This window comes from Lepisosteus oculatus, chromosome 12 (genome assembly GCF_040954835.1).
Source record: "Lepisosteus oculatus isolate fLepOcu1 chromosome 12, fLepOcu1.hap2, whole genome shotgun sequence".
Taxonomy (NCBI): Eukaryota; Metazoa; Chordata; class Actinopteri; order Semionotiformes; family Lepisosteidae; genus Lepisosteus; species Lepisosteus oculatus.
The window spans coordinates 23272617-23297448 of NC_090707.1; the positions used below are offsets into that span (position 1 = coordinate 23272617).

The 24832-nt window shown below is 34.6% G+C and overlaps 1 protein-coding gene across 4 annotated transcripts in view; it reads left to right on the top strand.

Moving 5' to 3' along the window:
• The window catches only part of spega (striated muscle enriched protein kinase a), a 140364-nt gene that overhangs the window by 27631 nt on the left and 87901 nt on the right, over positions 1 to 24832 (top strand). For 2 of the 4 annotated variants that reach the window (XM_015359158.2, XM_069197148.1), the window contains exons 2-3: positions 16805 to 16909; positions 23370 to 23547. In XM_015359158.2, the coding sequence (XP_015214644.2) occupies positions 16805 to 16909; positions 23370 to 23547 (283 nt within the window). Of the gene's footprint in view, positions 1 to 475; positions 1414 to 13360; positions 13410 to 16229; positions 16265 to 16804; positions 16910 to 23369; positions 23548 to 24832 lie in introns of those variants that run through there. The other 2 variants (XM_015359159.2, XM_015359160.2) reach the window with 2 other exon arrangements.

Consider the following 24832-nt stretch of genomic DNA (forward strand, 5'->3'; position numbering starts at 1 on the left):
ATTTATACATGTTTTGTCCTTTAAAAATATATGTGTTTAAATTTTTATGTCCAGTTGAATACTGCACTCTGTAGATTCTGTGGATTGTGACTGAAATGTCTTCAGACACCATCATGATTTTGCTGTTGGTCTGATTTATGCTGGGATGTGATGAGACAGATGTTCACATGTTCCTTCATCTGCTGTGTAACCATTTTGTGTTTGCATTTGTTTTTTTTTAATTAGCAACCAAATTTTTTCCAACAAAATAGGTCAAAGATAATGTAAAACCTTAAACTAAATGAAATCTAGCAGAATCATGGATGAAGATGTAAACAAAGTGCAAAAACAGAGTGAGATAGATGGAGAAAAAGACAATAAAAGACAGCGGGGAGACAGAGGGAGAGGGGGTGGGAGAGAAAGGGAAGAGGAGGATAAAGGCAGGGCAGAGGAAAGAGAAGAAAATAAAGCAGTGTTTATCTGTGTAATGGCTAGTCACTACTTATCACAACAGCAGCATCGATCCAAGGCAAGCTTGACGTCACAGCAATTGATCTAGAATTCATAATTGATGGCTTGAGGGTGAAGAGGCTTCTTTGCTGAAACTGCATTCATACTCTGGTCGCTGTGAGGAAAACACAGACTCTCGATGAAGAGAATAAAAAACGGGAAAGCCAGCCTGCTTCTTCCACCACAGATCACAGGGGGGCTGACTCATTCCTTCTCTCTAGAGAAAAAGGCTGTTAAAATGCTCTGTCTTACACCAGCTGGCATTGTGTGACACTTTCAGGTTATCTTCTCTCATTTATGAAGCATAGCTATTTTTTTATTTTTTGTTGTTTTTCCTTGCCTTAACTGATATTGAGCTTTTTTGTTGTTGAGTACCTAATGGTACCGTTCTCTGGAATCTGTTTAGGCTAGTAATGTGTATGCTTGGCGATTCAGTCACCTGCTGAAGCTTGTTTTTTCTTTGCCAGCACAGGCACGGAAAGGATGCACTTTGTATTCTAGCAGACTAATATAAACATAAACAGAGATAGATCAATTCTATTCATTTTTGTTTCATTTTGAACACCAGGACTGGATTTCTACAATTGGTATTTACATTGCATTGAACTGGAGGATTTATTGGATAAGAGAGACATTTAAAAACCTGGATTCACTTTGTTCTATAGCGTCCGCAAAGTGCAAATTAAAATAAAATTGATTTGTTAATTACTAGGAATTTGTCTTTGAGCTTCAGCTTTCCAAAGTTGAGGGTCAGATTTTAAACATGATTTTGTGAGGAAAGAAATAAAGAAAGCTACCAGGTGTGACAGAGATCCTCCCACTCTGTAAAAGTGTGCCAGTGTGATCGTGTCTATTGCATCCAGTAAAGAGGAATCTGGACGAGTCTCCAGTATGAAGAAAATCTGGGCAAAGAAGAGATTTCAGGTAAGGCCAAATGTCTTTTTATTTCTTCTATTTTTAAAATGTGATTTTCACAATCTTTGTATACTTATGCAGCACGCTTCTCTTACAATCACAGAATTGTTGCTGTTTTCTATTTGTTATTTTCTATCTGTGGAAAAAGATTTTTCATTCTACAACTGAGATATTACATTTGCCAAAAATGTGCTCTAAATTTCCAGTGGTTAGGATGCACCGACATGCCCCACCCTTGCCAGTAAAATTATACTGCTTTTGTTCTCTACGTAGGCTTTGTCAGTAATGAGGTTCTGTGTTTGTTGTGCAGTATAGAGCTATCAATTAAATAAATATCAGAGTCTCCCCACTCATGCATTTCAAAGTATCCCTTGAATACCTCAGAGCAATAGGAAATAGGAATAATTCCCTTCTGAATGCCACAGTGACAAAGAAAAAGCATACTAGTGAATAGTCTGGACAGGTGTCTGAAGGGTAAGTACAGCAAGTCCACTGTGTTTGGAAGACTGTTTATGAAGTGTTCCCCACTGTGCATTCCAGTTTCATCTGTTCCATCATTTTTACAAATATATTAATACCTGTTTTTTGTCTTCCTTATGAAACAAATCCCTTATTTCTCAATTACATTATTCCAAATATTAAGCAGAAATCTTACATTTGCTGAGCTCATTCTATTTTAGAATTTTTTAGGGAGAATGCTAATGGGCATTAAAAATGTGTTCCTTTATAGGAAACTGATGTTGTAGTGGCATGAATTTGTAGCTACAGATGTAAACAAACACAAGATTGCACTGTGGTTCAAGACATAGTCAAAGTATGCATAAAATTGTTTAGAGAAAGTTTTATATGTATATTTAATTTGTGATTTTTATTAAGCAACCCAAATCGCATAAAAGGTGCTTACTGCTTGTGACGACGTTTTAATGGACAGCTTGTTTGCCACTTTTAATTGCTACTTCATGTTTCACTCTCAGCAAAATAAAAAAAGGCTTCTATTTGAGCAAGTGCATACAGTAAATATGTATGTATTTATTTTGTACAACCTTACCACCACATAACTGAACTTTCATTGTCCACGCCATCCAATTTACAATAACTGCTAATCCGTCCTTCAAAGTTGTACAGTAACCTAATAGAGAATTTTAAACAATGGTTATCCTTAAATGCTGCATATTCGAGAGCTTCTTTTCCTCTGTCCAAGTGCTTTTAACACTTCTTGACTACAACTGTTTGCAATCAGAATTCCTGCCCAAAGAGGCTATGCAAAAAGCTGGGGGAAAAAAATTAAAAAGTTTTTTCTTTGGATGAATTTAGAACGACAACAACTGTGCCGATCTGTGTCGATTTAAAGACACATTCAATACTGACATTTCAATATTTGGTTTCTGTCTGAATGAGTGGTGAAGTCGACAAACAATGAAGTCAGTATACTTTATGAACAGACACGGCTTCTGTTTGTTCCAATTATTTAGAAAACGCTCTTGAAACTTCTTTATTCTGTGAAGAAAAGACACATTTGTAAATGTGATGCCCCTCAGGCAATAGTGTGTGACAGAAAGGTAATAGTCACAGAACTTTAAATGATTGAAGCCAGTCTAAAGATACAAGACACAAAATGAGTGCATGTGTGTGACAGAGTAATGTGAAAGAAAAAGAGATAATTGGATTTCAATAGCCGGAAAGAGATCGACACATGGAAAGGGCAGACAACCAGACAGATGTATGGATTAGAGGATAGCCAGCTAATTAGGTTTATGGAAGGATGGGACTAAGAAGGCTAGCCAGGTTAAATCATTTGTAAGACAAATTACAAATAAAGGATTCAAAAACCACCACAAAGAAAAGGGAGATATAAAGTATTTATAAGTCAATTTCTTCTTGATGTGCTTTAACAGTCAGTTAAGATTATTATTATTATTATTATTATTATTATTATTATTATTATTATTATTATATTTGTATTGCCATACTACATGTACAGTAAATCCCTAGATTAATGAAAATCCAGACAGTTTGTAAAGGATTGGTAAAATGTTAGTATTAAGTAAAGTAAGTGAATCGATGTAATTAGTCAGTACAGCAAACTCTAGCTTCATATATATTCCAGTTTGGAAAAATTACAGCAACCCATATTGATAATGGAATGTTGGTTTATATTAGTCAAAATACTTATATTAGTATATGATAAATGAACATTTTCATGCAAATGTCTTTGAAATAGTACACAGGTATACATTTTTTACTCAATGTGTTTTCTTCTTTATACAGAACACAATGTATTTTACGTAAATCCCCTACTGAAGTTGTGTGCATTTTGTTTTCAGTTAATCTTGGTTGATTTGTATATTGTAATACAAAACGTATATTTTATCTTTATGGGTGTGTGGAGAAGAACAGAAACTGAGAAACTCCTCTAAAGAGTGAATTATATTTGATTGGTAAATGGATAAGCAGCTGATCAATATGAATTAAATTATCTATAAATGACAAACTTGTATTTTTCTCACTCAAATTAAAGTGTATTAATAACAGTCTAAGTTGTAATAATAGAAAACAGTAGAGGTGATATTGTGTTAATTATTGATGATAAAATACATATAATGTAGCTCTTGATTGTATCTAAATTGTTAGGTTTTAGCATAGCACTGTATTTTCATAATGTTAAGAATGTGTTTTTAGCTTTACAAGACTGACGCATGAACTGACACATGAATCGGTTGTATTATAATAATAATAATAATAATAATAATAATAATAATTGCTTACACTTATATAGCGCTTTTCTGGACACTCCACTCAAAGTGCTTTACAGGTAATGGGGATTCCCCTCCACCACCACCAACGTGCAGCATCTACCTGGATGATGCGACGGCAGCCATAGTGCGCCAGAATGCTCACCACACATCAGCTATTAGTTGGGAGGAGAGCAGAGAGTAATGAACCCAATTCATAGATGGGGATTATTTGGAGGCCATGATTGGTAAGGGCCAAAGGGAAATGTGGCCAGGACACCGGGGTTACACCTCTACTTATATTTAATCCAATTCATTGCATTGCAATGGTTGGCTTAAATCAATCTATTTTTGTTTCAGAATTTGCATTGCATTTGTGGAGAATGATTCCATAGAACTTTTTAATGTGTCATGATACAATAATACCTAAAACAACCAATTTATATCAAGAAACCTTGATAAGTGGGGCAGCATTTGGAACATAAGTTAGCACTGCTGCCTTGCCCTGGATTCAATACTGGACCTGGGTTGCTATCCGCGTATAGTATAAAGACATACTAATAGGTTAATTGGCTTCTGGAAAAAACAGGCCCTGGTATTAGTGTGTGCATGTCTCTGTTTGTGTCTGTGTGTACCCTGAGATGGTCTGGTGTCTCGTCCAGGGTGTATCCTTTTGTTTTCCAGGACAGGCTCCGGCTCTCCTGCAACTCTGAATTGGATTAAATGGTTAGAAAAGATTGATAACTAAATAAGTTTTGATGAAACTAATTACCCGTATATAACTCAATACAAAGTATTTTTATCAGCCAAATACAATAAATTTTATAATGTTACAAGAAGTTAAACATCTAGTATTTCATTATAAAAAAACACAAGGTAGCTTACAATGTACAGAGATTGATAATAATCAGAAATAACAGTCACTGTACATAAAAATATTAAATAGTAAAAGGAATGACATCCACATAGTAAACACTGAGAGATTTATTTTAAAAAATGACATAGTAAGGAGTCTTCCAGTAGAATATTACAATAATACTAAGATACAGTTAAAGGAGTGTCCTCAAACCATAATGCGCTTAGACATCTTCTGTCACCGTTGAACAGAAGGACACTATTTTATTGTAAAGTTATTGTGATTTTTCAATGCTGTGGTGCTCATGGACAGTGAGGAGATTATATTTCACAGCATGCTGTATAAAGTAGCTGGTAATTCTTTTTTTAAAGAATCTTAGAAAGATTAAAATTACAAATGCTTCAAAAAGTGACAGTGTCAAATGCAGACCTTTCCAGGGTTGTAGCTACAGCAGCTCATTTGAGGATAAGGGAAAATTAGTCTGAATGAGAAAGAATATTTTTAAGAGGTTATGGAACAATTTAATCTCCACTTTTACAAGCAACACTGGTGGGTCAAAGTTTAAGAGGATTTTAAAGTCTTGATTTTTCTTAAATTCAAGGACAGCATCGGATGTTACAGCTGGAAAGGCTGATAAGCTGAAGAATTGTTCTGCAATTACAAAAAAGTAATACTTCCCATTTGTACTAAAGGAAAAGAGGTTATTTTTTTACAAACCATCAACAAAACTCTTTTAATAGTCATTCCAGATAGAGGTTATATCCATTGACTGGAAATTTGCAGTATGCAAAATTGAACAAAGTAAATGTAAATTAAAACATTTTACTTCTTCTGCATGTATAATATGGGAGACAGTATTAGATAATTAAACTAGAAGATTGTTTGTATGATAATAGGACTGTAAAGCCAACATGGATTTAGGAAATATATAAATATATATAGCTTAACAAACGTTTTAGAGTTCTTTGAATATGTGACAGGACTAATGGATAGAAACAACATATAATTTTGTAACGCATATAGCCGACATTACTGGTTGATCGAGCCGGCTTACGCCCTTCCCTGTGAATAGCAGAGACCTCAGCTGATGTGAGATCGCCCTTTAGCTCAGTTGGCTGGGTCCCTGTTGAGTGATGCAGAGGCCTGGGTTTGAGCCCCCAGTGGTTGGTGGCTGACCTGAGGTGGCAACAGTGAGGGCACATACCCACGTAAACATTAGAGCACTACAATATGCTATATTTAGATTTTCAGCAGATTTTTAATAATGTTCCCCATAAAAGCTCTTAAAAGTTCTTAAATTCTACAATTGAATGTTTCAGAATGGATTGATGAACAGAAAACAAAGATTTAGATAAGCAGTGAAATTGAAGGATTGGCAAACACCATATAAAGAAAAAATTATGTTGACAAAATCCAAAACTAGGCAAACAGCTTCATGTAGACAAGTGCAGGGTTTTGCATTCAGGAAGTTTTTAAACTATAAGTACAACATGTGAAGTGCTGAGCTATAAGAGGCTGCTTACAAAGAGGACTTTGGTGTTTCTGTTAAGACTCCAAATGATATAATCTAGACAATGTGAAGATACAATAATAAAGGTTAATCTAATCTAAAACTAATATATTAGTAAGGCCCCATTAAGAATATTGTGTACAATTATGTCGCCACTTTGATTCCAGTGAAGATATAGCTGTCTTCCCTACACTAGCAGGCTGAGTGAACTGAATCTTTTTGGTTTAAACAGGAATGCTGAAGGGGGCATGATCCAAATATTCAAATTCCGAAAAGGCAGACAAAGGCAACCCAACAGACTTCATCAGAAGGAACTAATCATGAACAACTGGAAACTATATAAAAGTACATTTAAAAGGCATTCTTTACTTAAAGGCTTAAGGGAGTATAGAACAAGTCAACCAGCCAAGTTGTTGAAACATATACCCTCGTTTCTTTCAGGAAAGATCGGGAAATCCTTGGATGAGTTAGCTACTATCTAACTGCCAACTGGGCAAGATGGGCTGAATGACACCCTATCATTTGGAACTGTTTTGGTGTTCTTATCAAAGCTCAGCTGGGGTGATGTACGTAATTGATGGGGTACCACAAGTACAGTATCTGTATGAGAACCGGTGCCCTTCCTTATTTATTTTGGTTATATGGTTCTATGGATGATAAGAACATAAGAAAAGTTGCAAATCAGATGGGCCATTCAGCACACCTACAGTTGCTCATTTAGTTGCTAGAAGCTAACTGATATGAGGATTTCAGCCAACAATTTCTAGAAAGAGGTGAAGGTATCAGTTTTGACAACATACTGTAGCTGATAATGTCTTCTATATTCCCATAAACCTTTGTGTAGAAACCTAGTATATCTTATATTATTGATCTGGGTTAACTTGTCTGTGTCTTTGAGTATTTTGTATGCTGGAATGAAATACACTCATACCTCTTTTTATGAATATAATCCATTCTCAGAAACATTTTGCGAAAATGTGTAAAATGAAAAACGTATTTTCATTATTTCTTATGGGGAAAAATATGATCTATTACTTTTAAATGACAAAAAAATGACAAATGAAACAACAGTAATACATAACTGAAACAACAGTAATACATAACTCAAGTAGGTAGCTGCATCAGCATGCCTAGGCTGCAAAGGAACAAGTAAAAAGAGAAGAAAAGAGAAAGAAAAAAAACACAAGTGTTTCAGCTGTGGAGCCTTCTTCGGGTGTGATAATAATAAATAGCATTCATACTGTGGTTTGTGTTTTTAGTGATAAAAACACTGCTTACCTACTGTAGTTAAAACCATACTTAAATAACAGTGACCACTTAATTAGTTTTTATTTATTTTTTGGATTTTCTTTAGGATCCATGATAATGTCTAAGCCATGCATGAACAATGCATGAAGCATGACACCGTAAACTATCACGCATACCTCATATGCATACGCATAGGTAGGCTCTGTGCTACTGTAGCTTTAACCCGTACTAGTTAGTGCTATGCGATGTGTACACTCCATATGAAATGAGCTGTATGACGCCTTCCTTTTCACTCTCTACATTTGGAGAAGATTTCAAAATTTGTCTTTGTATCAGTTTAGCAGTTTCGAAATTGTCTTTCATTATTCGAAATGTGGATAACAATTCACATGCTTCATGGTATTGGATTTTCATTAAAAAGTAATAAAAAGAGGTACTGGTGTATATACTTTTTTTGTAGTTTTCTCTGCTAAAATGATTGACTTCTTCTAAGTTGTCAGAGAAGGAAATTCCTTTAAACCTGGCAATATATCTTTTCACTCTTCTTTATACTGATTCCAGGGCAATGATATCTTTTTTGTAACATGATGAAGTGAGTTATACTACTACATTGTATCATTTATGCCTTCTTTATGTACCTTAGGATGTATATTGAACTATACTGTACAGCCCAACATTTGGGTTAGCATTACTGTATATTGCTTCTCTACATTGTCAAAAAGATGAAAATAATGTGTTAACATAAACACCCAAGTTGTCATTAGAGGTAGCTTCTTCAGGTTTATTTTTTCCCACAGACTATGTACTGAATAGTTTTTTGTATAGTTTATATTTATTTTTTCCCTTTTCTGTAGGTAACACTTTGCATTTGTCTAAATTAAATGTAATCAGACAAGACTTTATGTCTGCTCTTGAATTTAAGTTTTCTTAAATTCTTCCACTGCCTTTACAATAATGGCTCATTAACATATTTTGGCTATTACTATCAGGGAGATGATACAGGGCAGCTGAGAGTTAACTTTGTACTAAATAGTTACTTGGCATACAGCAAATCTATTGTAGTCATTGACTTACCAAACTTTCAAAGAGTTTAAGACTGAAGATGCACTGTTTGGAGACACAAAACATAAAACATAATTTTTTCTTCATAAAAACGGGGTATTGACTTCTAAGGATCTATACATTTCTATACATAAACAAATTTCTATAAAACATCCAACCAAATGGAGAACATTCACAATAAATAAGCAGCAGAAATTAAGGTCTGTTGTCCATTTGTTTGATTTTATTAATACCTTTTAGGAGTGCATTTTACAGATTCCAACCTACCTAGTCTTTCTAAATGAAAATCACACTGCTTTATTTAGTAAATATATTTGGTCCTTTCTAAAGTAATTAATGATTCTATGAAGGGTCAGAATTAGCAATACTAAAACGTTCATATTACTTCATTGTCAAAAGCCCAAACCAACTGGCAAAGCCTTTAATACAATATGATACTGATCTTTGCGTGCTAATTTATATCTTATCCGGTTATGAATTCCGAGCTTTTGTCTTTAGATTTCCTAAATTATGTTTATTTTTAACAGTTTGTTTTTAAAAAGTATTGAATTTGGGAGATATACTGTAACTTATTTTGGCAATCTTAAATCTTCAATAAAGATTAATTAATTAATTAATAGATTTTCAATTATTTTTTTCTTTGTAATTTAAGCTAATCATTTTGTCCTTGGCATATATATTTTAGACAGGCTTGTTTTGGTCTATGTGAAATTAATTCAGTTGAAAGTTACATGATAAAAGACATGATTTTCCTAAATTGAAATACCTGGAGGCTTGCACTGTCAAGTACTGTAAACAGAATTAGCTGAGTGTGGCATAGTCAGCAGACTTCTGTGTGATTAGCTTATTGAAGACAGTGCCCATGAGACCCGTTTCATCTTCTGTCTGAACTCAGATAAAAAATAAATGTAAACCTAAAGGTGGACAAAAGTAATAAACATTTTCCCATGGCAGAGTAGTTCTTGAGAGGCATCATTATCTTGTCCTCTAAAGCTTGTATGCCTGTTACTTTAAAATGCCGACGGTTAACATTGCTTTCGGAAATTAAGCCCATTATTTAATCTTTTTGTTGGAAAACAATTAAAGAAAACTAAAAAAAAATCTTATGAAGGAAATCAGATTTATTGGTGATGAGCATGTACTATACTGTATATCCTTTGTTAATAATAGAGTTGAAAAATAGTGTTTTGTTTAAAAGGACAATTTTATGTATACGTCACAAATACAATTGTTTATTAACTATTATCATTACTGGAACTTGTCAATAATAACATTATGAATCATTCTTTAACTGTATTTAGATTATGAAATAAGAGCTCTGACCTTTTGAGTTATGTTTTTGAGTTATATAACTTCATAGCCATGAAATAGTTCAACAAATACGGCCAATAACATTTGTTAACAAAAAATAGAACATAGAGAGATACAGTATATGTGTTGCATGGAATGACTTCAATGGGTAATGTATGTTTTAAAAGCAAGCAGTCACCATGAATTATGGGTTTGGTATTTACTTAACTCTCACAAATTCACAATCCTGAAAACAAGAAGTTTCTAAATAGACTTATAATTTCACTTTGCATACAGTATATAAAATCAAGTGTTAGCAGTAATAGTGATCTAACTTACTAGATATTTTTTTAATTCAATTTAGAGTCCATTCATGCCATTCAATTTTTCTGAGAAAGACAATTTGCATGAATAAAATGTTTGATTTTGTATCTTTTTTTCTGATTTCATACAATTTACAGCACATTCTAGTGATCTTCTGTGGTACAGAACTGACCCGTGCCATACTGTAGCTGTAAAAAATCTGCAATGTCCATCACTAAGTGAATATAATTGAATTAATTTGTCTCATACCATTTGAGCAAAAAGGAAGACATACAATTTTACTGCAAGCTTAGTACTGATTGATCTTGCAACAAGTTGCAACAGGTTTGTCAGTCAACACAGGGCTTTACAATTCTGGTGCTGGAGAATCACACACCTGCAGGTGTTTGTTCCAGCAAAGATCTGCTGTAAGTTACACAATTGAACCTTTAACTGACTAAAAATATTGGATTTTTTGTGTTAGGAATCAATTACTTGAAATAAATCTATTTATTTGAATAGGAATTGGTATTGTCTGCTATGAAGGTGAATATTTTGTGGGGTTTTTTGTCACACTGTGTGTGTATGTCAATGAAGAATGTATCACAACAGAGTATGTCAACATAATGTATATTCATATATGGAAGACAAAATTTGTCCACCCTTTTTTAAATGCAATGAGAATCAATTCTTCACATATCTTTATTGAGCCGGTGCTGTCTCAAAACTCAAAACTTGGCAAATTTAGAAATTTAATTTTTGAACAGATGGTTTACTTTGATTGCCAATATACTGTAAGTGACAAAGTGAAGTCACTATAGCTACCAGTATGATTTCTTTAGTGTGACATTTTCATTTGAAGTGATATGGGTTTTTATAAACTGTTTCTTTTTGAAGCCAAATTAATGTAAATTGCTTGTACTAACAATTCATTTTTAATGGTAATTCCTTCTACTGTATTATGATCATAAGAAAGGGCTTGTACAGCCTGCATATATTGGGAAGATTAATGTGTGTGTGTCTACTTGTAGCTTTTTTTCTGGTTTATGTTTTAAAACTTTGAGGTGTTTTGGATTGGAGAAATTTTAGCAATTTTTTTCTTAGAAATTTTGCCAATGCTATAGAACTAGTCGGAAAGGTTTTAAAATGTAATGTGACACTGTAGACAGGCAAATACTGTAATCTACAGGGTGATTTATTAGTGATTGTGTGATATGTAAGGAGAAGCCCTATACAAACTGCCTTGGAGTTATTTCCATGTAAAGTTCTTTTTAACTAAAGTTCAGTCCGCTAATGATTATAATGAAACAGTAATTGGGACGCCTTAGGATTTTTGGCAATATGGAAATTAAGTTCAGTTTTACTATATTAATTTAACTATCTCTTACAAGGTGTTTGCTTTTCAGAGATTATAAATAGAATACATACTATTTCTTAACATTTATAAATGTAAGTGTTATGAATGTGGTCATTCATTTACATTGTTTATTTGATGTTAAAAGTTTATTTAGTGACAATTACAAAATTATCTACTTAAAAAGCACCTAGAGTTGTAAATTGACTAGATAGAAGTAAATCTGTTGAATCAGCAATAGAATAACTGACCTAATAAATGTCATTTTAGAAGAATCTACTGTACCATCTCTTGGCCTTATTTTCTGAAAGCTAAATTCTTGGAGGCATTGCTAGCCTCTGAAATTTGACAGACATTAGTCATTGATAATTGCATTAGGGAACATTTTCATGGAGTAATGTGAAATCACTCAACAGTGCTGCAACCATTAGGATTGCATTTCGCTATGTAACAAATGGATTAGAATGCTGCCTGGCAGCTTCAGCTTCTCTCCTGCATCAGCTTCAAATTTGCTTCCCTGATTATATGAGTTGGAGATGCACAGAGCCACACAGACAGACTCAGTACCTCCCACGCACCCTCTTGCCATAGCACTCTGGCAGATGCCAAAAAAAAAGAAACAAAATGAAAGAACTGAGATTCAATTTGTAATTAATGAGTATATGAGCAAAGATAGGTTATTGACAAGATGTTGTTTGTCTGAAACATGTCTGGTACTTTGAATAAATCTCGATCTCCTTATCTCTAGTCTTTGTGCAGACTTTAACATTTCTAAAAGCTTGGAGTGACAGGGGACATATCCCAGGAATGATCTGAACTGTGACATCTGAGATCTTGAATGGTGTTCCAAGATTGTATCGTATGATATCATTTAAAACATTTTCCTTCTTGAATTCAGTGCACAGACCAAAAAACATATTTTACTTTGGTCGATCTCTGTTCTGACATATGAAACCATCTGCTATTTCTTGATTAAGTCGAATTTGTATTTACTTAAATCATTAAATCATTAAGTGTTTGTCGTCATATGACTGGCTGTAGTAATAATAATTAGAGATATATCGGTCCGCAGAAATGGTGCCAAATTGTTTTCGCTTCATTCAGATTTGTTTTGAAATTCCAGATTTGAGATTATGTATTGATACACTTGCATGTATCAGGTGTAACAGGTCACAAAATGTCTACAAATTGATGTCATAATTTCAAGGCAAATGTAAATCAAACACATTACTTTAATAAAACTCAAAAGGTGTATAAAAGTAAATATTACGCCAGAAAACTAAATATAATCTTATTTTTCTTTGATTTGGGTGTAAAATTGTTTAATTGGTAAGAAAAGGAAAATGTAAAGATTGTAAAATAATTAATGATTTGTTACATTAAAGATTTTGTTGTTCTCACACAAACATGTTAGGTTAAAAAATACTGTACGTTCTCTTTTCAGCAAATCTCTTTTAAATTCCTGTTGAGATGGTTGAGAAGAGGTATAAGTCCTTGTAGGTCTTCTTGTTTGATACTCATGGGTTCATGAAGAGCACAATAAGCATTCGTGGAAACATTTTCTTTGAGTGTATATTACTAACCTTTATTTTTTGTCTTTCTTTCAGAAAACGGGACATTCTAGTCGAACATTTGGACGGTTTACCCATGGTGTGTTTGGGTTTATAGATAACAGGTTATTAGAACAGAGCTTTTATGAAATCAAACTTTATTTCAGCTAAAGACGTGCTTGGCAACTATTACGTTTAAGGACATATTTGAAATAATGAAATATTTATTTTTCCACGTAGGGTAAAATATTATAAGAAATACAACTGGAAAGCATAAAAAGTAGTACAGTAAACATTTACAAAAGCTTTTGGTGAATAAAGTGCCTTATAAATGGGATTCTATAGCTTTAACTGAAAAATTCAATACATTTAAGAGAGCTCAGTCAAGATAAAACTACATTCCTCTTTAAAATTAAATTATTACATACATTCCGCTAATGTACTAGGTCTGAGTCACAGACATATCATTTGTAATGTTTATAGTATAGCATCACATAGGCTATAAAAAATGGATGCTGGTCTCTTGAGGACATTTTGTTCATGAATGAATGTGAGAAACCACCTTGCAGATGCTATGCAAGCACAATAACCAACCATTATTATACCAACCCTGCACTAACAGTCCTGTGCTGGAATGGTATCAAAGATTCCCTTTGCATAGAATGCTCTGTGCTTGATATATGCCTTGACAGAATTTTGCAAGTTTCAGTGTATCATTTTTGACCAAGATATCCTATAATTCACTTGTTAACACTTATTTTTACAAAATCCTAGTTAACAAACTAAGATTGTGTTGCTCTATGGTTGATAACAGCTACATAATGAAAAGAAAGCATTGACCAGTTATTATTACAACATAAATTTATATATTTATAATGCAATGTCCTTAAATTTAGTTGTGGTCAAACACTTCTTTTCGTTTGCTGTATTGTTTCATATTCTGTGTTTCATTTCATTTTAAATTGCAATAAAACATGACATTTCTTTGAAACATGCTGAGTGTTTTTGTTCTTTTTTAATACAGTTTATTATTCCAGCATCCATGAATTTGGTAATTGCAATTATATTTAATGTATTTCGGGTTAAGGGAGACCTTTTCTGTATCATGTGTTTTTTGTAATTAAAATGTATTTGGTAGTATATCATTATTGCTTGCAAATTTTGTAGGTGATTGCTCTTCAATGTGTTTAGAAAGTGGACATGATGATTGCTGATCTTAATGCACTGAATAATTCATTGATTTTGTGTTGTGTTCCAGACATCATCTTTTCATAAAATTGATTTAGAAACCTTAAAGTATTTTACTGAAGACTACATTGTGAAAAACACATAATGACATGAAATGATCACTGTAGGTGCTGTGCAATACAGAGTTTAAGATAATATATCTGATAGGTTAATGAGCACATCTCAACAAAAATAGGTCTTGTACAACTGTACTTCAAATACAGCAATATCTAGAAAATAGCAATATATTTTTGCATTTAATAGAGCAAGGGTACAGCTTTTTTGTGAAACAGTTTTGGAGCTTTATCATCTGGTAACTTTAAAGAAGGGAAAGCTAATTCTTTAGAAAAATGGATTACATATATACAGTACAGGATGCTAAAAGCATAATAAATTGTAACTGTAATTCTGTCTTTGTTTCATGCATGTATTGTTATAGGTCAGTAACAATTGGTTACATACTGGCTTAGCCTAGTTCTATAGAACTACTAGTCTTCTGTTAGGCATTTTCGAGCTAACACTATACTGCTGTGTTGTTTAACTCTTAGTATAACTGTGGACCAGAATTCCTTCCAGAATCTACTGAATGAAACTCCTAGTTCAAATATTGTTATATAAAATGTTTCATTTCTTAATTTGAATAAATTTGTGTTTTTATTTCTACTCAGTCAAAAATGTGCTTTTTGATACAGGCTTGAGAAATTATAACATTTCCTATATTTAACACATATTTTGAACCCATTGTGTATGACACGAAATAATTTATGTAGTGCTCCATTGCTAATAAATGTGTCTGCAGTGGAATGCAAAAAAACACCCTTAACAGGCTTGAACTATTCAAGTGGATCTTTTGAAATACAACACATGCAAAGATGCTTGTAAATTTTGAAAACATTTGATGCAGTTAAAAAATCAGTTGCATTCTAATATGGTTTGAAAAAATAATGTAGTTCTGTAATAGTACCTTTAATGAGTTAGTAGTGATTTTGCTCCAAAATATTAATGTGTGCTTCTCAGATGTAGCATATACCATATATCACATATGTATGATTTAATGAAAGGAGTAAGCAAAACATTTTTGATATACTAAAACACGTTTTTACAGAAGACTCAAAATGGATGCAAGATATATTATGGAAGTCCCTGTTAATAAAATAAAACCTGAGATATGTTATTTCTGTGTCCTATAGATGAAACTTATAACTCAGCCACATCAATGTAAAATACCAGCCTTGAAATCACAATAACAGATGAAATTATCCTAAAGTTAGTTACCTTTTTATTCTTTTTAGCAGTAACTAAAAAGATGGATGGTGAACATACAGTACACAGCCCTACTGTAAATTGTCCTATCAAGAAAATAAGTTAAATGTATTTCAGACATCTATTTTAGATAAAGTTATGTCTAGAGCCACATGTATTTTGAAGACAGAGTGTGCAATAAATACATAAAGGCAGCAGTGTTAGCACACAGTACAGCACAGAGCATGCACCCATTAAATCAGTGTTAAAGCAGAAATACCTTAGCATAAGGGCTGGCTGTAAAGAACAGTCATCCCTTATCAAAGATGCCGGGCCAGCAGTTTTCTAATGAGGGTCGGGTGTGCAACTGATTTACCATGTGTGTCAGGAACATTGGTTACTATAGTAACAGTGCTCTTCTGTCTGCTTTTTCTTGCTGCCACTATGGAAGCGAAGTTTTCCGCTCCTGCAGGAAGCAAAGTTATGGTAATGGATCTCTTTGCTATCCGTAATAACGGACCATGCATTCTCATCTTCATTCCTCCTTATTTTTCCCTGATCCCCAAATCAGTCAGCTTGTTCTGCTGTGGTATAGAATATTATGTATCCAGTAAGATATGGGATTTGTAACCTTTCATATACCATTCTTCTTGTTTTTCTTTTGTTTTCTTTCTACTCTGGAAAATTAATTTGAGGTTGATTTCTCAGTTTGGAAGGACGGGACGTTGTCTATGTCATTTTTGCAGAAAATGTCAACATGAACACTTGCTTACTTTGGAACAGTCACTGCTGACTGCATTTAAGATGAGCTATAACACAGATCACTAAATGTAAAACGTTATCGCAGTGCTTTCCATACCTGGAAGCTCCTACAATTGAATTTGATGTAATTATGACTGTTTTTTGGTCACTGCACAATATGTTTATGGTATTGTTTTGGTCTTGTGTATTCTGAAACGTTTATCACATGTCACTCTAGTTTAATGAACATTTAATTTTAATATGACTGCCTATTCCATTCTGTAGACTCAGAGACCACAGAAGATGAGGCAGCAGAGCCTCAGATACCTATGGAAACAAAAGAAGGACCCAGAAGTCTTCAGGACCAGGCTCTTCACAGAATGCCTGCAGGTAATGATACTTTCCCTTAATTATACTTTTATGTAATTTGGCTCTTATTAGATAGTATGTACTATGACTATATAATAACACAATTAAATAACATACAGTACATAGAGTATAAAGCATTCGTTTATTTAAACATATCATTAGTACAGTATTGATTTAGCTGATGATGATGATTTAACAGATTTAACTGTGAAAATGTATCAGTGCAAAATACATTATGTAGAGTTGGATTAACAATAAGAAGTTTTTATTTTTACTATAAAGTTAGTAAAAGTACTTTAAAAGTCCAGTTAATAGCAATTGAAACTAACACAATAAAGAATACACAAATGATAAAAATCAATCATTTAGTCTAAGGAACTCTAAAAAGCTTGATCTTGAGTGTAGTGTGCTCTCACGAGGCACCAGTTCTGTAGGGTTTGGGCATTTACTGGGACAATTATTAATTGTAGCAGTAAATCACAAAATGATTCTTTTAATGGCTTTAGAATCCAACCATGCGATATAACTCAAACAATGCACACACACAGGTACTAATACACGAGTATACATTTATTAATACATAGAATATGCATGTAAACCTAACAGATCTTATCGAGAGGGCTATCAGAATACAAAAGGTATATATTCATTCAGTCACGAAGAGTTACATATATCAAGATGGCATACGTTCAGTATATCATTCATTTAGACCGTTTCATAATTGAACTTGGTTACAACTTCTACATTAGATACTTAAAACAAGTACATAACTCTTAGGAATTAAATTGATATCAACTGGTCGGGATAACAATTGAATTCTCGAGCAGTAATGCAGTGAAGTTGAATACTCATCCAATCTCTGGGGATTCAGATCTCCTGCAGGCACAAAGAAGCAGTTGCAGGCTTGTTGCTGTCCAATCCGCGCTGTCTGGCTAGGTGCCAGGCTGTGCTGTGTGGCTTGCGACGGTGCGCTGCTGATGCTCACTGACCGGCTAGTTAGTGTTGGCTTTAACTAGCAAAGTTTGTGCACAGGAGAAAAGATGACTGTGGGTCCCAGCAGGTCAGGAAGGGGACCGGTTCGTTCCTGATGAAGCACTAGTTCTGAATAGTGATTCAGCTGTCCACAGTTCTGACTTGTTCACGAGGTTTGCTGCTGATGCTAACCTCGGGTGGATCCTCTGGTTACTCTCTGGCAACCTCTGTTCTATACTCTTAGAACAGGGGAAAGTTCTGGCACTCGGACACACTGGCCGTTCCGTTGTTGTCCGGGCTGAGTCTCAGGATTGTCAGGAGGTGCGCTGCGAGAATGTCCTGCCCTTGGGAGCCTTTCTGTTCCTGGGCCATCCTGCCCTGGAATTGTCTCGCACCCCTGGAATTCTCCTTTGAATTCTCCTACTGGAATAGTCTGAATAGTTCTCCTTCTCCAGTCTCTCTGTTGCCTGTTTTCACCTGGAGGAACTTCAGCTTGTTCATTGGCTGAAAGTTTAATGGGCATCAGAGACCCAAGTGGGTTACTCGGCCCTACCAGTCCCTGATTGGTTGATCAAGGTGAGATATGAGTCACTTACTCCTGACACTTAGGAATGCAGTCCAGATGTCCATCTGGCACTCCCTAGACAGATAGGCGCCAATGGATGACCATCAATCATGATAGCCAGGCTTAGCTAAGTGCATCCCCATTTGGGAGCTGTCCCTTATCAAAAGTAAAACATCTTTAAATCAGCCTGCATGAATAGCTTCTCTGTGGCTGCACCACAGAGATGAAGAGAGAGATGGGGCCTCATTTGGAAAAGCACAGCAACACTTAATTCTGTCTTATTAACAAGCATTGCCGCTACATGAGGAAGGGTCAGAAATAGTTAAACTTATTACATTTTGCATTAGGGCTAAGGTTTTTGAACTCCTACAAACAGGTGATTCATTTCAGAGTGATTCTTGCAATGGAAAAAATATTATTCATACACATTTTGTCATATTTGAGACTTGTTTCTATGACAAGGTTAATAATTTTGTTATCAAATTTAAATTGAATTGTTTTTGGATTTTCACTTACTGTAGGGTTAGGATACAATCCTGTTATCTCCAGGACAGCCATGAACCTGACTTTTAAACCTAACATTAAACAGCAACAAATCCAAATTTGTGGAACTTTTAAATCTGTTTTTTTTTCAGTTAATGAACAAAAAATTGTTGTAATTGTCAGTAACTCTCCTTCCTGATCAAAACAATAATGCTAATCTGATGTTCATCCAGTATCATCAATGTGAGCATTAGTGAACTGCTGATCGGTGTTACTTGTTTTAAGTGTACAGTAATTAAGCAAGAAATTTGTTTTTGCACAATGTAACCTTCTTTTGGCTAGATGAACTGAATGGTCTCCTCTCATTTGTAATAATCATATGTTCATATATTTGATTTGTGTGATAATCTACTTTAAGATAATTTTTAATATCTTGTATCAAATCTACAGATTAGTAGGTATGAGGTGATATAGTCACCTGATGACACAGTTAATTGACTATTATGTTCATGTATTGTTTTTTGTGAAGTTGTACAGATTTAAACTCCAACATAATCAGAACAAATGATGATTATTTAAACACGTTTGGGACTCGGAAGGAAGTGAAATTCATTCATCCACTTATTTACACAAAAAAGCTCAATTACAACTTTTCACACTTAGGATCCCTGAAACATACTTTATTGTGTTTATCTGCTATAAGCCAAAACTAAAGTTGCTCTCTCACCTATTAATCTCAAATTCTCCACTGAAAAATAAGTGGCTATGCTGCTGCCACACTATCACTGTCATACTTTTCTTTCAGTTCTTCTAATATCACTTGTGTACTAATATTTTATCTCCACCTACCTTTTCCATCTCTCTTTTCTAATCTCGCTTTCTCCACTCTCCTTCCTTCCATCTTTTGTCCCTTTTCTGGTCAAGTGTCTAACCTACCTTGCCTGTTGCCCCTATCCGTATTTGTTCTTTTATAATTAATTATAAGAATAACTCCTTACACTTATATTGCGCTTTTCTGGATACTCCACTCAAAGTGCTTTACAGGTAATGGGGATTCCCCTCCACCACCACCAATGTGCAGCATCCACCTGGATGATGCGATGGGAGCCATAGTGCGCCACAACGCTCAACACACATCAGCTATTAGTGGGGAGGACAACAGAGTAATGAAGTCAGTTCAGAGATGGGGATTATTAGGAGGCCATGATTGGTAAGGGCCCATTGGAAATTTGGCCAGGATGCCGGGGTTACACCCCTACTCTTTTTGAGAAATGCCCTGGGATTTTTAGTGACCACAGAGAGAACCTCGGTTTTACGTCTTATCCGAAGGACAGCGCCTTTTTACAATATAGTGTCCCTGTCACTATACTGGGGCATTAGGACCCACATAGACAGCAGGGTGAGTGCCCCTGAGTTTTGCTTTTATCTTTTCCCTTTCCCCTTTCCCCAATCCTTCATTTTGCTGTCCATAATGGAGCTCACCAGTAGTAAGCACCCACTCTTTCCTAAGGGTGAAGCAAATGGTGTGAGTCGGTACCGGATCTGGGTCTCCTCATTCGCAAGCCCCTCCTGTTCCTGGAACCCACAGCCCAGGCAGCTACAGGGGGTCCTCCCTCCCTCTTGTTGTGGCCAACCAGAGAAGTGTTGGCCCTTGACTCCTCCCCCTCTCAAAGCTTCCAGAGCGAACATACAGTATATGCTCCTCGTTTACAATAAGCTGATACTTTCTCATTGACTGCATTTCCGAATCATATCTGCACCATACATGCTTATCATTCATTACATGCAACATACACATTATGCTCAGTTCCTGCAAAACTGCATTAATCTGAGTTGCTCTTAGGTCTGTTGTGCTTGAAATCTGTATTGAGGTTTAGGGGAATCTTTTAGTAGGAGAAGATAGTGCTGTTCTCCGACCATTACTATCAGTTCCTTATCCATGCAAGCCAATGCCAGGGTATTATATATACAACCCCTTTATATTTGCTGGCTTGTTTTGCCATTATTCGAGTTTGACCAAACAGTTAAAATGCTGTTTTTATTGTCTGTTTGCATGAAGCAAACTTTGCCATCAGAACTGGAGCTGACAAGTTATAAAAAAACAGTAATATTGTTAATATCGTCTTGTAAGTGAAACTTTACTGAGCCTCGTTTACCAAAAAATAGAATTGCTAAGAAAAAGATAATAGTTTATTTAGACATTATCAAAATATTTTTTATACAGTATAAATACAAAATGGGAAATGTTGAACTAATGAAGCTGCTTATGAAAAAGACTTACTGTAGGTGCTTATGTTCACATAATCATTTGCTTCTTCTAGACAATGTGGAGAAACAAAAAAAATCAATCAAAATGTATATATACATATATAAGTTTTAGTTGAGAAAGAAAAAAAATAAAAATCCGATCGATTAGAGAATCGATGCAAAGGGTCAAGGTCCAGGTATCAATATTATGATACAAATGAAAGTCACAAAAAGTGCAAACTAATGTGAATTTTTCTGTCTTTTAGAAGTGCTGAACACTGGTAGATTGTGCTATTTTCTGTCCTGTGTATGCCTCTGGAGTCCATCCAAATAAAGACTGTTCAAATTAGCTGTTACTCCAAGCAATCAAAACGTACTGAAAGCAATTCCATAAAATGAACAGTGGTTAATTTAGTAGAGGACACCCATTAACAAGAATGCTGTAGGGATTGCCTTATTCATGCATATTTATATTACACTGAAAGACTATAGTTCTCAAATAAAGTTAAACATAGTGCTTTTTACTGCTGTGTGTTGCAATCCTACAATTTTAAGCATGTCTTATACCAAAGGGGAGTGCAAAAATTGCAGTTGACTTCAAATTATAATGTGTGTAGCTTGGGATATTTAACAATATTTTAACTTAGACTTCTCTTATTGTGTTAATTGCTATTTGAATTTCTTATAAAATCCAGAGAAAAAAACAGCAAAAAAGTTATTCATACTGGCTCAGGAATTAGTGAATGATGTTGGGTTAAAAAAGGAGAAGACTTCAAACAAATCAAAATCTACTGCAAACCTACATTAGAATGAATAAGCAGTAGGGATTATGCAGGCTATTATAGAGTTTAGCAAGTATCTTTGCCATTTTAAAATAGATCACAATTTTGTTTTACACGTTCTTGTGACTTGGCATCATCTATATTTATGTACAGTATGTTATAAAAAGAAGAATTCTGCCCAATTCTGGAGTCATATATGTGTTTTAATTATAGATGGACATAACTGGATGTAAAATTATTTTCCTCTCATGAACTCATTATTGAGTCATAAAAATACAATTTCTGTGTTGTATTCGATATTCATATAAATTTGTTGAATCCTCGACAGTGAGCACCTAATAGTAATCTACAGCTAATCAGCTGTAACTGATCCATAAATATTTTTAAAGCTATGTGAAATCAATGGAAAAGAGAATTGATGCTTCATGGTTTTATGAGGCCTTTTCTCTCAATTATGTATTCATATTCAGTCAACTTAATATCATTCCAATAGAATATGCGAAAGGCCCATATCAGAGCTCTTTTGATGGAGGTTCCTATGTGTTTTTTTTAAATTGTATTTGGACTCTTTTTCCCTAGAACATTGAACAGCTTGTGAATTGCCCATCCCCTACAGAGAGGAGTTAGGCACAAAACATGACGCACTGTTTTTCCTCTTTATGGTACCTTTAAATATGTTTTTAGTTAATCATTTGATTCCAGCTAAGTGGAGTTTCATACGAGATGTGCTTCTGGCTTGCTAAATTGATGGTTTATCACTCAACAATTAGTTTCATTGTTGCATACTGTAGAATTGAGCATGTGTAACAGAGATGAAGCAAGGAAGCAAATACTCAAACTTACTAGTTCTATATATATTCTACACTCATATGATACTAAACCAGTCCAGTGGAGCACAGCATAATACTACTTATACCAGTTGTTCTTTAGATGTAAGTTAAATGCCTTATAGCAGCCTGCCGTACAGTACCAGATGCTCTGCAACAGTTTTGAAAACAAAACTAATTATCATTTATACAACTTCTTGTGTGTGACATTCTAAATCTGCTATAATACTCTTAATCCAGTAAGAGCATAATTATTAAAGAAAAAAGAAAACTTATTCACCCAACCAAGGGCCGAATTTAGAGCAGAGGGATCTTAAAATGCTAACAAAGTACCAAATCTAGATGAATATGAAAGATCAACTAATTACACTAAATCTTCCCCTTCAACAAACAAGTAAAACTATACTCTTTATATAGGTATGTACAGTTTGAGTGTTTTAAAACACACCCTTTAAAAGTTTTATTTTCATTATTAAATAAAAGGCAGGTGAAGAACTGGAGAAGCATTTTATTGATTTTTAATGATAATAATCACAACCAACTAAATAAAATTGTAATCTTATTATTGTCGGCTAAGCTCAGCTGGTTTGTCATCTTTCTTGAAGGTGATGCAGACAAGATGATGGATGTCACACCTGAAACAACGCCCTCTTCTGGCAGAAGTGGGTCACGGGTTGGAAGCTGGTCTGGCAGTCAGAACACAGTGGTAGAGAAGGAGGCTCTGGCCTTGGGTTCCAGAGGCCCTGGTCCTACGCAACAGGATGCTCTCTCCAAGCCTTCCAGGCAAGCTAACGGGCGGGAGCCAGCAGGCACCCAGATCAGGCATCTAGGGGTCGAGCCTCTGATTCGGGCGTCCCGCGCCAATCTGAACCGGCCAGTCTGGGGGTCGGAGGAAAGTCTGTCTTTAGCTAGTGATTACTACGGTAGCACTTTCAGTCTCTATAGAGGAAGAACTTTTTCTATACCCCTGTAAGTAAAATTTTAAACACAAAGAAACAGCAAAAACTTAACAAAAGTGAACTGTGCCCCTGCAGTTGACCCTTGCTATAACACTTTTTCATCAAAAATGGATGGCACTGTTTTTTCTGTTAAAATGGTGACTTGACAAATATTGGCACTCAAGAGTAGAGGAGTGTGGCTTCTAAGTGAATAATAGCAGATGGAGGAGCCTCAAATGTAAAACAAAGTGGCCCCACAAATGACCTGAAGCTACAGAAAGATGCAAATCATATATCACGTTTTCTGAAAACTGACAACATGCCCTTCACTTCATTAGTGAGTTCTGCTGAATGTATTTTGATTCCCATTAAATTTTTAATTCTCTTTCAATCTCTAGGAACAATTTTGTGAAACTGTAATCAAATGTTGCTTTGACTACTTAATCGCAGCATTCAATTATGTGACGTTAAACATGAGTCAAGATGCATTGTTTAACTCATATTTTAAGAGAGCTAGAAGAAAATGCTTCCCTGCTGAATGATTTTATGGATTAAAATGAATCAGCACAATCCCTTCATAGGTACTGAGAGGTACATTTCTTGAATACTTTTGACGTACAGTAAATGTAGTTTTATGTTTACTGGCTTCTGTAAAGACAGACGCTCACAATTCTGAGAAATAACTGTGTTTTCTTTATTTTATATATTTTTAACCAGATACATTAAATGAATACAGGTTTTAATTTACAATGACAACTTGGAGCGTACCCATTTATACAGCAAGGCACTTACTGGAGCATTTTGATTAAAGTATTGTTTCATGGGTACAATACCTGTCAAGAGTATAGAGTCCTAAGCATTGTGTAATTTTTATTTTGCATTTCTTTAATGCAAAATCTAGAAACAATTTATAGAAGTTACAGAACAACAATATTAGTTGTGGATATAATTTTTTACAGTAATTAGTGGATCAACAAACTCTTTTACTCACTTTAAAAACATTCTCACATCAATTTAGATTCTAAAAACAAACATTTTCTAAGGCATGCAGTAATCTGCCATGCCTTCATTGAAGTCAAATGTTACATATTATAGCATTACAGAGGGACTAGGTTCCCATGGGACCTAAA